This window comes from Ranitomeya variabilis, chromosome 1, assembly GCF_051348905.1.
Source record: "Ranitomeya variabilis isolate aRanVar5 chromosome 1, aRanVar5.hap1, whole genome shotgun sequence".
In the NCBI taxonomy this organism is placed as follows: domain Eukaryota; kingdom Metazoa; phylum Chordata; class Amphibia; order Anura; family Dendrobatidae; genus Ranitomeya; species Ranitomeya variabilis.
Window position 1 is genome coordinate 700,020,941 of NC_135232.1, and position 12,241 is coordinate 700,033,181.

At 43.2% G+C, this 12,241-nt stretch overlaps 2 protein-coding genes across 3 annotated transcripts; one reads left to right on the forward strand and one right to left on the reverse strand.

Annotated features, from left to right (window-relative positions):
* The first annotated feature begins 6,824 nt into the window (after positions 1-6,824).
* LOC143798479 (uncharacterized) lies at positions 6,825-8,740 on the forward strand. The gene is made up of 3 exons (XM_077281114.1): positions 6,825-7,238; positions 7,351-7,596; positions 8,737-8,740. The coding sequence occupies exons 1-3, from the start codon at positions 6,886-6,888 to the stop codon at positions 8,738-8,740; spliced, it is 603 nt and encodes a 200-aa protein (XP_077137229.1). The 5' UTR covers positions 6,825-6,885.
* LOC143817840 (uncharacterized) lies at positions 8,642-11,383 on the reverse strand. 2 transcript variants are annotated; one of them, XM_077299401.1, is made up of 3 exons: positions 11,207-11,383; positions 10,445-11,074; positions 8,642-10,319 (listed from the first exon to the last, which is right to left on the reverse strand). In XM_077299401.1, the coding sequence occupies exons 2-3, from the start codon at positions 10,639-10,641 to the stop codon at positions 9,356-9,358; spliced, it is 1,161 nt and encodes a 386-aa protein (XP_077155516.1). In that variant the 5' UTR covers positions 10,642-11,074; positions 11,207-11,383; the 3' UTR covers positions 8,642-9,355. The 2 variants fall into 2 exon arrangements, with proteins under 2 accessions (XP_077155516.1, XP_077155454.1); XM_077299339.1 differs by having other exon boundaries at positions 10,445-11,373.
* Between the last annotated feature and the right edge of the window lie 858 nt (positions 11,384-12,241).

A 12,241-nucleotide genomic window follows, 5' to 3' on the forward strand; every position in this document is an offset into this window, starting at 1 on the left:
CAGCACCCGGGTAACCAGGGTAAACATCGGGTTACTAAGCGCAGGGCCGCGCTTAGTAACCCGATGTTTACCCTGGTTACCAAAAAAAACAAACAGTACATACTCGCCTTTCGGTGTCCCTTGCCGTCTGCTTCCTGCTCTGACTGAGCCGCCGTACAGTGAGAGCGCAGCGGTGACGTCACTGCTGTGATCTGCTCTCACTGTACGGTGGCTCAGTCAGAGCAGGAAGCAGACGGCAAGGGACACCGAAAGGCGAGTATGTACTGTTTGTTTTTTTTGGTAACCAGGGTAAACATCGGGTTACTAAGCGCGGCCCTGCGCTTAGTAACCCGATGTTTACCCTGGTTACCAGTGAAGACATCGCTGGATCGGTGTCACACACACCGATTCAGCGATGTCAGCGGGACCTCAACGACCAAAAAAAGGTCCAGGCCATTCCGACACGACCAGCGATCTCACAGCAGGGGCCTGATCGCTGGTACGTGTCACACATAGCGAGATCGCTACTGAGGTCGCTGTTGCGTCACAAAACTAGTGACTCAGCAGCGATCTCGCTAGCGATCTCGCTATGTGAGACGGGGCCTTAAGGCTGTGTTGTGTTTCCATTGTTTCTTCAGTCTTGGTCACTAATTATCTGGAGTGATAGAAATCACATAATTCTCTGAGACAGCAAATAAGAATTCAAGACTGGACATAATGTGTAGCTGACAATTTCTCTGACTATTCCATAATAGGTTTGTTAAGCACGTATATATTAGTAGAGGTGGAAATAGAAATATGTCATCCACTGTTCTTTGTATTTCCCACCAAAACAAATGTTCAGACAGATTGGAATCCAATTGTCTAAGCTTTGTTGAAATATTGGGAGGTTTTCAACAGAGCCACAGCTAGAATTTTTTTCAGTTGTATCCTGGCAAAGGCAATGTGGTTTGTTGGCACTCCATAGCTACTAGCACTTGGGGCACATTCCCCTTAGCTACGCCCCTGGCCAATAAGATGTGCCCAAGATGTATAGGCAATCTTGACCCACTTCTATAGGCTACAAATCCATTAAATCAACCCTCTTAGGATCAGACAATTCCCTATTATCAAGTCAAGTAGAAGATGTGGTGGACCCATCAATAAGAAATTATGCCCTTTTTTAGCTAAATTTTCCATCAATTGTTGTGTCAAGCAATCATTTCTTGCTACATTCACCGCCTCATAGCCTTACCATGGATTTTATATTTCCTCCAAATGGATCAAATGAATTTATAGTAAATATCGGTTCCTAAAACATAAAATAATAACAAAACTAATTTTCACGTCTTTATCTTAAGATATTACTAATTGAAACGGTGACCCAATGTACCAGTAGACTACAACATAATCATCCAACTACCATCTTCAGTATTTCTTTATATAAAGCCTTGGTTACTCCACCTCCCACACCTCTCCAGCTGCTTTGAAATGGAGTCACTAATGGATAATGTTCAAGTCAATGAAAACACCGAACCTTTAAAAATGATCCACACTTCCTAAATGAAAGGTTGCACAATAAGAAACAATCAGAATGTGTGGAAATTGCAATTTTCTCCTGGGCAGAAAACTTTACATTTTTCATTTCAATGATTCTCTAACTCAATCTTTCACCTGCTAATTGCGCTCAAGACTAGTCAAGCACTTTACAAGGTCAGGAACAGTTCAGACTGGAAATGAATGGATGCCGGATGTCTCTGCCAACTCTTATTATGTACAAGTTATTATGGAACAGTTTGTGTGATACATTGTGTGAAAATTCGGAGACTGTCTGAGAACGACTCATTATCCAAAACATAAAGTGAACTTCTAAGAACCCAAATGGGTCTGTGTTGACCTCCTGCATTGTGTTCTTTGATCAGGTGGAAGGTCCACACCTGATATTTTTTTTATGTCAATTATACTAAGAGCATATTTAGCCGTAAAGGCAGAACATCTTACAAACAGTGGAAAATCACGGCTGCTCGTCACTCTGCAAATTAACTAGAATTAAAGACGGAAGTCAGATGAGAACATTGGGATGTGGAGTACAAGATGCCACCAATTGTCTTGGAACAAACAAGAATAGGAATAGGATAACATTTATCAAATGCACCTAAAATTAAAAGAATCAACTTTATAAATTAGCTTTTTTAACAATTTTCTTCTGTTTGTGTATGCAACTCCTATGTACATTTAGGTATATCCATTGTAACAAAAAAAAAAAAAAAGAAAACTAGTAATTTCAATTCTCCCGCTTTGCTGAAGTTTCCCACAAAATGTTTTTAATTAACCAAAAATTCAATGTTCCATATTATGCTTTGGGGTCTCTCCACACGCCAGAGAATAATAAACGTAAGGCATCTCTGGCCACCCTTTGACTCACTGCTCACTGACAGCCATCCAGTCGTCTTCTTTCTGGCATCTCATGTTGCACCTCCATACTCTGCACTGAAGGCCAAGATTTCCAGCTCAGTCAATAAGTGTTTTAAGGTTGTGGAGCACAAGCCACATCTCCAGCCTCTTCACTACAGGCCAGGACTTGCTGCCATAATCAGGCCTTGGGAGTCACTGCACATATAAATGTAGCAGGGCATACCAAAGTCACAACCTTGTGACAGGAAGTCCTGGTCTGTAGTGAAGAGGCTGGAGATGTGGTGTACAATATACTGGTGGAAAGAAGAGAACTGGATGGAGGCCAGTGAGTAGCGGGATGGCAGGAAAGGTCAGCGGGGACGTGAGTAGCAGTTTTCTGTTTTTTCTTTTTAGCATTTGTCAACCTTAAATAGTTTACCAAAATGATGCCTTGGGAAATTTTTGTTGCTAATCTAGAATCAAATCGCAAAGTGTTTGAATTTGCATGGAACCCCAAATTTCAGGAAATTTGACTCAAATTCGATCCTCTGCAGGTCGATCTGCTCATCTATCTTCTGCAGTCATACTCACTTCTATTTGACCCCCTTCCACCTATATCTCCATTATATCTGTAAACCAGAAAAAGATGGGAAGGAGCATGACCCCAAGATCAGACTACACAAGGCTCTTTTGTTGTCTGTTGCCATGGATATGCATAGATCTAGGTAGCAGCCCTAGATCCACCATGGTAGGAATATTTTTTAATGAAGATTATTTGCAAAGTCGCTTTATTTTCCAGTTGAGACTCATTGGAGGAATACAATTTGTTTTAGAAGGTGGACATAGACTTTAAAGGTCTTTATTTTCCCATGGGACCTTTTTAGCTGAAAGCCTCCTGTAGGAGTAAATCCTCAGTAAGTGTTTTTTTTCCCAGTGGTCATTGCAGAAATTCAGCATTGCTTCCACACATTTTACTCTTTAGAAAAAATGCAACTTGTTTTGGGTGTACCGAAGATGACTTATTACAGCACTTGGCTATCTCTACGAAGTCCCATAGACAATGAAGGGAGCGGTGGACGCATACATTGCCATTGCTTTATTTGAGAAGGATATTTCATAATTCAAAGCCCTATTTTTAGAAATGCTGGGGGTCCCAAAGAAAAGTAAGTTTTCACCCATCCTGTTAGGTATTATAAAGATACTCTTAAAAGAGGGGGTTTTTTTAAATTAGGAGAACTTGAGTTTTTGTTTATAAAAATACCATTTATTAAATGTAAAAAAAGAAACAAAAAATATACATATCAAACATAGATTAAATAAATTTTACATTTGTATGGAAAATAGTGTGATCCTGATTGGCGAAGACGCAAAATGATCGTTATCCTGGGCTGATTATAGAGCAGCATTCAAAATCAATTCCAAATGGACATATATAGACATGAAACAAAGATAATCCCATACCTCGCATGTGCAACAAGAGAAAAGTATTTTTTTCCCCTTACATAGATTAGGGTAGTTCCAGTCAGAAATAAGTACCACACATAAAGTACATTGAAGCGCTGCACAAGATAGTAATAGAGTAAAAGGTTAATTACCCATAATGATTTAAGGTCAGTCCAGGGAACGACCACTCTCCCCGACGCGCATTTCGCGAGACTGAATCTCTGAATGGCGTGGACCACAATTTATTTAATCTATGTTTGATACGTATATTTTTTGTTTCTTTTTTTACATTTAATAAATGGTATTTTTAGATACAAAAACTCAAGTTCTCCTAATTTCAAAAATGCTATGCCAGAGTTAGTATATTTTCAAAAAATGTATTTATTTATGTGTGGCTGGTTTTTCTTATATGTTATCTTTAAAGAGGGTGTCTAGTACTTTAATATAGGTGGTAGCCCATCACAATCTGATCGGTGGAGATCTCATATCAGGCACCCCCACTAATCAGATGTTCCTGATTCTCGCAGCTGCCAGGTGTGATTAGTAGCTGTGTGGAACAGTACAGTTTCATCAACTGTATAGTGGCCACAGCAGGGTACTACAGATCCACTCCCATTCTTTCAAATAGTAGAAAATGTGCAGTACCCGGTCACGGCCACTGTGCAGTTGATGGAGCTGTGCTGTTCCGCAACTGATCACATCATGCCGCTGCCAGCACCTGAAACAGCTGATCGGCGGAGGTGTTGGGTGTCGCAGCACAACCGATCTGATAATGATAACTTATTATAAGGAAAGGACATCAATATAAAAGTCTGAGACAACCCCTGTAACTAAAGTATGTCTTTGGAGAGTTGGAGAAAACAGTAACCCCTGTGCAAACATAGGGGGTGAACATGCACAGTCCATAAGACGGTGCCTTGGTTACATTCAAACACATGAAAATGAAAGAAAATGAGCCGATATTTACATAATGTAGATTTCTCTTTTAAAAAGTCCCCAAACACTACAGTAATTGTTCCTCTTGTTTGGAGAATCATTATAAAGCTGCACGTTACGTTCTTTCTGATTACACGAGGTAATTACAAAGTGCCTTACAACTATCCGAAAGAAAATAATTTATAGCTTTCTCAGTCTCTGGAGTATTTTCTTTTCATCCGAGTTAGAAAAATTACTATTTACAGTACAAACTCTAAGAGAAATGACTGTTATGACAATTATTACTTTCGGTGGAGATAATGACTGCTTGTAACTATATACAATCAGCCCCCTTAATGCACATCTACTTCGGCTGGCTAAAAAAGAAACAAAAGAAAATGATTGAAGCGGTGAAAATTAGGTCAAAGTCTAAAGTTCTCTTCTCTGTTTGGGAGGGAAAGTCCTGAAAAAACGTTTTGTTTTAGGAAAATAAAATTAGAATAATGGTTTTAGTTGACCATTGTCCTGCAGTTTACACTCCTGACTCCTAATATGTTTTTTTTTATCAATAGCCCAAAGGAAAATCAGTGGCTTTCTACAGAGGCGCCTTTTTTAATGCAAAACCATGAATTAGTGTAGCTGTGTACATAGTGATAGAAGCTTAAAATTTTAGTGAATGTCCATGCTTGAATGCCTTAAAAATATAGCAGGGGTTACCTTAACGTGTAATGCAAATAGCCTCTCCAAAAAGGAGGTGAACTGGGTCTCTAGTGCCTCTTATTGGAGGTAGCAATGATGTGTCAGTTGCAAATGAACTGGTTTGTAAAAGGGAACTTGTCATGTCCCCCAAAAAAGGGTTGCCCAGTCTTAGAGAAAAAGACTGAAATCACTCTATGTGACTGCAGACTTGTGAATACTTGCAGTGCGCTCTGTTAAGATCCTCCAGTGCTGACTTTGGGAGATGGTGTGCACATTACCTAAAGTGTGCAAGTGATTTGAGCAAGACCAGAGTGTACAATCGCATACTTGTGGTCACATGACCACTTATTCCCAGCATTGGCACTGGACAATCCTGACAGTGCTCACTTTGTGCGCTGTGTGGATTCACAAGTCAGCAGTCACAAAGAGTGACTGAAGACTTGTACTTCAAGCATGAACAAACCCTTTAACCTTCAGATACAGAGTTAATCTGCAGGTTAATAGTGTTCAAATGCAAATTGCTCTAAAAAGTTGCAGGACATTGCAGGTTTCTAATCTTCGTCAAATGCTGTCTTACAGAAAAGCATGGCCATCAGGAGAAGAATTTCATTCTTCCCAGGATCTGCCGGCTTTCAGTCATAGAGGCGTGACTGATGTGACTACAGTCATCGCTCAGTATACAGTAGCATGCTTTGTCACTTTGATTGACAGCTTGCTCTGCAATGCATTTTTACAGGGCAATCTGTCAATCTAAGCGCCATCGCATGTTTACAGTGTCCGCTCACAATGCTGTGAGCAATGACAGAAGCCGCTCAGTGCACATCTCTATGACTGAAAGCTGGCGGCTCTCAGGTGAATAAAGTTAATTTTCTCCTGGTAACTGCAGTTTCAATGCAGTGGCTGGGCAGCCTTGTAAGTCTATTTACCTGCAGATTAACACTATATCTGCACAATAATAACATTAGGGGACGTGTCAGGTGTCCAATAATCAGTTTAGAATATTGGACCAAAAAATACCATAGTGTTCAAAGATAGAGATTTAAATAAGGAGGTTTCCATCTTTTTTTTTTCAAATTCTGTAGGTTTGTGTTGGTAGAAAAATAGCAAAACGAGCTTAGCTTACCCCCTGCTGCTCCAACTTTGTCTTTGTTTACTTAGGCCTCTTTCACACTTCAGTCGTTTGGCGTCAGTCACCTCCGACATCGTGACGGATCGACGGATCCGTAAAAACTGTTGAAAAAACGGTTCCAACGGATCCGTTTTTCTGGCGGATCAGTTATACTGATCCGTCAAAAAAACGGATCCGTTGGAACCGTTGTGTCCGTTTTTTCATCCGTTGGATCCGTTTTTTGACGGATCCGTTTTTTAAAAAGGGAGGATCTCAATGTGATTGGCTACTGGAAATTACTGGAAAACTATATATACTGTGTATTTACATCACATCTTTGAAAGGGTTTATTAGAGAAAGTGGCAGCGATGGAGCAAGTACTGGCAAACATAGCGAAGATATGTGCGGATTTTACTTTTGAGGCAAATCGGTTGGCAGTCATCGTTCGGGACAAGGAGGAGGGAAGCCTTCGGATCCTGCGGCAGCGGCGGAAGAGAAGGCTGTGGATCCATCCCATCACAGCCCAACGCATGACCCGTGGTGTTTATTCAACACTTTACATTGAACTGAGGGAAAACCCTCAGAAGTTCTTCAACTATGTGAGGATGAAGGCTGAAAATTTCGAAATTTTATTGGGTCATGTGGAAGACTCTATACGGAGACGAGACACCCAGATGCGTTTCTCCATATCACCAGCGGAGCGTCTCATGGTGACTATTCGGTAAGTTATTTTTTATTTTATTTTTTTTTAATTTTTCTCATTCATCAGACTTATAACTGTAATGATGTTTTTTGAAGTTTTTTTAATTATTGTCTTTTCCTTTTGTTAACAGATTCCTTGCAACTGGAGAGTCGTTCTCATCGCTACATTTTCAGTTTAGGCTTGGGATATCCACCATTTCCGGGATCATCAGAGATACCTGCCGGGCACTGTGGGAGTGCTTACAAGTGGAATATATTCCAGAGCCATCACAGGAGAGGTGGCTGGAGATTGCACAAAATTTTCAACAAATATGCCAGTTCCCAAATTGTGTCGGCGCAGTTGATGGGAAACATACACTCACCGGCCACTTTATTAGGTACACCTGTCCAACTTCTTGTTAACACTTAATTTCTAATCAGCCAATCACATGGCGGCAACTCAGTGCATTTAGGCATGTAGACATGGTCAAGACAATCTCCTGCAGTTCAAACCGAGCATCAGTATGGGGAAGAAAGGTGATTTGAGTGCCTTTGAACGTGGCATGGTTGTTGATGCCAGAAGGGCTGGTCTGAGTATTTCAGAAACTGCTGATCTACTGGGATTTTCACGCACAACCATCTCTAGGGTTTACAGAGAATGGTCCGAAAAAGAAAAAAAATCCAGTGAGCGGCAGTTCTGTGGGCGGAAATGCCTTGTTGATGCCAGAGGTCAGAGGAGAATGGGCAGACTGGTTCGAGCTGATAGAAAGGGAGCAGTGACTCAAATCGCCACCCGTTACAACCAAGGTAGGCCTAAAAGCATCTCTGAACGCACAGTGCGTCGAACTTTGAGGCAGATGGGCTACAGCAGCAGAAGACCACACCGGGTACCACTCCTTTCAGCTAAGAACAGGAAACTGAGGCTACAATTTGTACAAGCTCATCGAAATTGGACAGTAGAAGATTGGAAAAACGTTGCTTGGTCTGATGAGTCTCGATTTCTGCTGCGACATTCGGATGGTAGGGTCAGAATTTGGCGTAAACAACATGAAAGCATGGATCCATCCTGCCTTGTATGGAGCATATTTGGGATGTGCAGCCGACAAATATGCGGCAACTGTGTGATGCCATCATGTCAATATGGACCAAAATCTCTGAGGAATGCTTCCAGCACCTTGCTGAATCTATGCCACGAAGAATTGAGGCAGTTCTGAAGGCAAAAGGGGGTCCAACCCGTTACTAGCATGGTGTACCTAATAAAGTGGCCGGTGAGTGTATAAGGATCGTCAAACCTTCTGGCTCTGGATCAGAATTCTACAATTATAAGAAGTACTTTTCAATTGTTTTGATGGCCATAGCCGACGCACACTGTAAGTTCATCGCTGTGGATATCGGTGCGTATGGACGCGCAAATGACTCACAGATTTTTAAAAGTTCACCAATGGGGCGTCGGTTGTATGGAGAGACATTTGATTTTCCGCCCCCTAGACCTCTCCCTGGAACCACCGGTCCACCGTTACCATTTGTTTGCTTTGGAGATGACGCCTTCCAGCTTTCCCCACATTTGCTTAAACCCTTTGGAAGTAGTGGACTGACCCAGAGGAAGAAAATTTTCAATTACCGTTTAACCAGAGCACGAAGAGTAGTGGAATGTGCTTTTGGCATCCTTACTGCCAAATGGAGAGTGCTACTAACTGCCATTAAACTGCAGACTGAAACTGTCGATGATGTGGTGAAGGCCTGCGTGGTACTTCACAATTTTGTTTTATCAAAAGAACATGTTTCCCTGGAGGATAATGTTTCAGAAAGCACCTTGCCGGACTACCACAACACAACTTTTTGCAGTCCAGTAGCAGTCTCCAGAATGCGGGACAATTTTGCAGACTACTTCATGTCTCCTGCAGGATCAGTTGACTGGCAGTATCAAATGGTTTTAAAAAAATTTTTTTTCAAACTTGTAAAAATACCATTTTTTTGTTTGGTTAACCTTGCTGTATTTTGTATGTTTTGTACCGGTACCCTTTAAACATTTTGTAATGTTTACTATTACCATAACCTTGGTGGTTTTAATACAGTTTTGTTTTTGTTTTTTTTAAAAAGAGAGACAATAAAATTGTTTTTAAACCACAAAAAGTTTTATTTATTTACATACAGTTTTTAAAGGTTCTCATAATTTGGGGTGGAGATAGTAGCGGAGGGGCTGACAGGGCGGGCCACGTCGATAGGGGGGGACAGGACATCACGGGGAGGAACAGAAGTGGAATGGGTGGTGAAAACATGAGGTTGGGCAGGGAGTTGAGGTCCAGATGTGGTCTGTGGGAGGTATGGTGAAGGTGTTGGTGGGGGTGGGAACGGTGAAGTTAAAGGGGAAGAATGGAAAGGGGAAGGTAGGAACTGGGAAATACTGAGGGGGGAAGAAAGGTATGGCGAAGGAGTAGGATGGACGGGAGGAGGATGGACGGGAGAAGGATGGACGGGAGGAGAATGGACGGGAGGAGGACGGACGGGAGGATAGACGGCGACTTGAGAGGGGAAAGGTGTTGAAACATGAAGGGTGGGTGGAGGGGCTTGGGACATCGCCTGCACTAGAGCAGTGTGGCAGCCTTGCATCACATGCATCTGCAGGTCAGGAGTTAGATTCTCCATGTGCCTGAGGACTGACTGAAAAAAGCAGTGTCTTGGTGACTGGTTTGCATCTGACTGCATCCTATCCAGACGACTGCTGAGTTCCAATATGCATTTGTGAAGCATATTGTAACCAGCAGACGTTTGCTCACCCAAAAGCTTGATGGCATTCTGGAAGGCTGCATTCAAATGCAAAAATTCAGGCGCATAGCTCCTTTCCTGACCTCTCTGGCGCTGCCGTCCTGACCCCAATGGTGGTCTAGATGTTGCGGCAGTGTCAGAGGGGTGGGGTAAAGGGAACTCCATCTCATCACCTGCAGCTTCAAGTGACGAAGTCCGCCCTGCTGCTCCAGCGCTGGTGGATGGGGCCGAGGGATCACACAAAAGGGAAGGTGCAGACACAGAAGGGTCGACGTGGTCCACGGTGGCGGACCCCTGAGGGATCGCTCCAGAGGGGTGCAACTCTGATGCAGGCTCCCGAGTGCTGCTGACAGTACTGTTAAAGAAGAAACAAACAAAAAAATTAGTATCTTGATATTACAATTGCCCTTGCTGCCAAAAAAAATAGAAGGTTACACATTTTAACAGTTTGACTGAAAACTTGTGGTGTTGAATATTTACCTTCTGCTCAGCAGCGTCGACCGGAGGAACGACAGGGCTCTGGAATGCTTATACCTGCTCCTGCGTCCTCTAGATCCACTCGGGGCCTGCACCTCCTTATTGAACTCCCTCTTAAAGCGATCCCTCAGTGACCGCCACCGCACGATTACCCTGTTACCTGGAAAGAGAAAGCAAAAAAAGGTTACTATACAACACATTAAATCATGCTAACACACGTTAATGAACTGTGAATACTTATGTGCTAGATCCTGGGCCCCAGCATCGAGTTCCTCCCAGTTATCAATGACAGCATTGCACACTTCCTCCCATAGCCGTCGGGTGACGTACTGGTCAGCATGGCGGCGGTCCGACATCTTCCATAGCGGCTCCCGACTTTGGACCGCTTGGGTGAGGGTGTCCACATCTATGCCCTCGCCCTCTTCCTCATCCTGTTCGGGAGCACTCTGTGAAGCCTTTTAACAAAAAAAAAAAATAAAATAAAAAGGGAAAGATTATAACACATGAATTTTACAGTTTGCTAAACACCAAACCAAAAAAGGAACTTACTCTGCGGTGACTGCCGCGCCTAGCATTCCGACGACTATGGTAGGTGCTCTGAGGAACTCTACGTCGAGCCCCGGATTGTGAAGACTAATAAAAAAAAAAAAATAAGAAATAAATTATGTGCTTGGATGGAGGCATATGTACTGTGTGTGTGCTGTGCTGAATGTTTGTGTTGAGTGTAGTGTGTTTTATGTGAGGATCTGTATCTGCAAAACTTACACTATGCGCTCCCGCTCCTCTCATTTCTCCACCCTGTCCGTCTCCTTCATGAAGCTCCTCTGCTGCTGCTGCTCCTCCTTCTTCTTCCTGTGAAAACAGAATAAATACATATAGGGTTCAAAAACATTACCAGAGATGTACCAAAAAATATTTAGGAATAAAAAAAAAAAAACCTCAGGTGCCTGACGATGTGAGGGGGGGGGGGGGGGCTCTCAGATGAAGACATTCTGCCTGAGTCTGTCTTGGTCCCTAGAATCTGCAAGTATAAAGAGCGTTCTAAGCTACTATACAAAAGGATAGACGCAGCTTTTCGGGACTTTATACTTACGGTACATGTTTTCAAAACTTTGGGGGGTCTGCCTGCGTCGTCTTGGTCCCTAGAATCTGCAAGTATAAAGACAGTTCTAAGCTACTATAAAGTGGCGTAACTACAAAGTTATGGGCCCCGGTGCGAACTTCCAAATGGGGCCCCCCCGCCAAAATATTTTCCACCCAAATCCACATCCTGCCCCATCCATCTCCACATTCTGCCCCATCCATCTCCACATCCTGCCCCATCCATCTCCACATTCTGCCCCATCCATCTCCACATCCTGCCCCATCCATCTCCACATTCTGCCCCATCCATCTCCACATCCTGCCCCATCCATCTCCACATTCTGCCCCATCCATCTCCACATCCTGCCCCATCCATCTCCACATTCTGCCCCATCCATCTCCACATCCTGCCCCATCCATCTCCACATTCTGCCCCATCCATCTCCACATCCTGCCCCATCCATCTCCACATCCTGCCCCATCCATCTCCACATCCTGCCCCATCCATCTCCACATTCTGCCCTCTCTCCACATCTCACCAGAACAGCAGGAACCAGAAATCTGCTGCTGGTTGATACCAGATAACACGAGCTGCACACAACCAGGAATGAGCTGCTGAGAGCTGAAGGACCTGATGTGACCTCATCGTCATGTGATCAGGAGGCGGAGCTGATAAATGCTGAAAGCCCTATGAAAGTGATGACGTCACCACAGGAT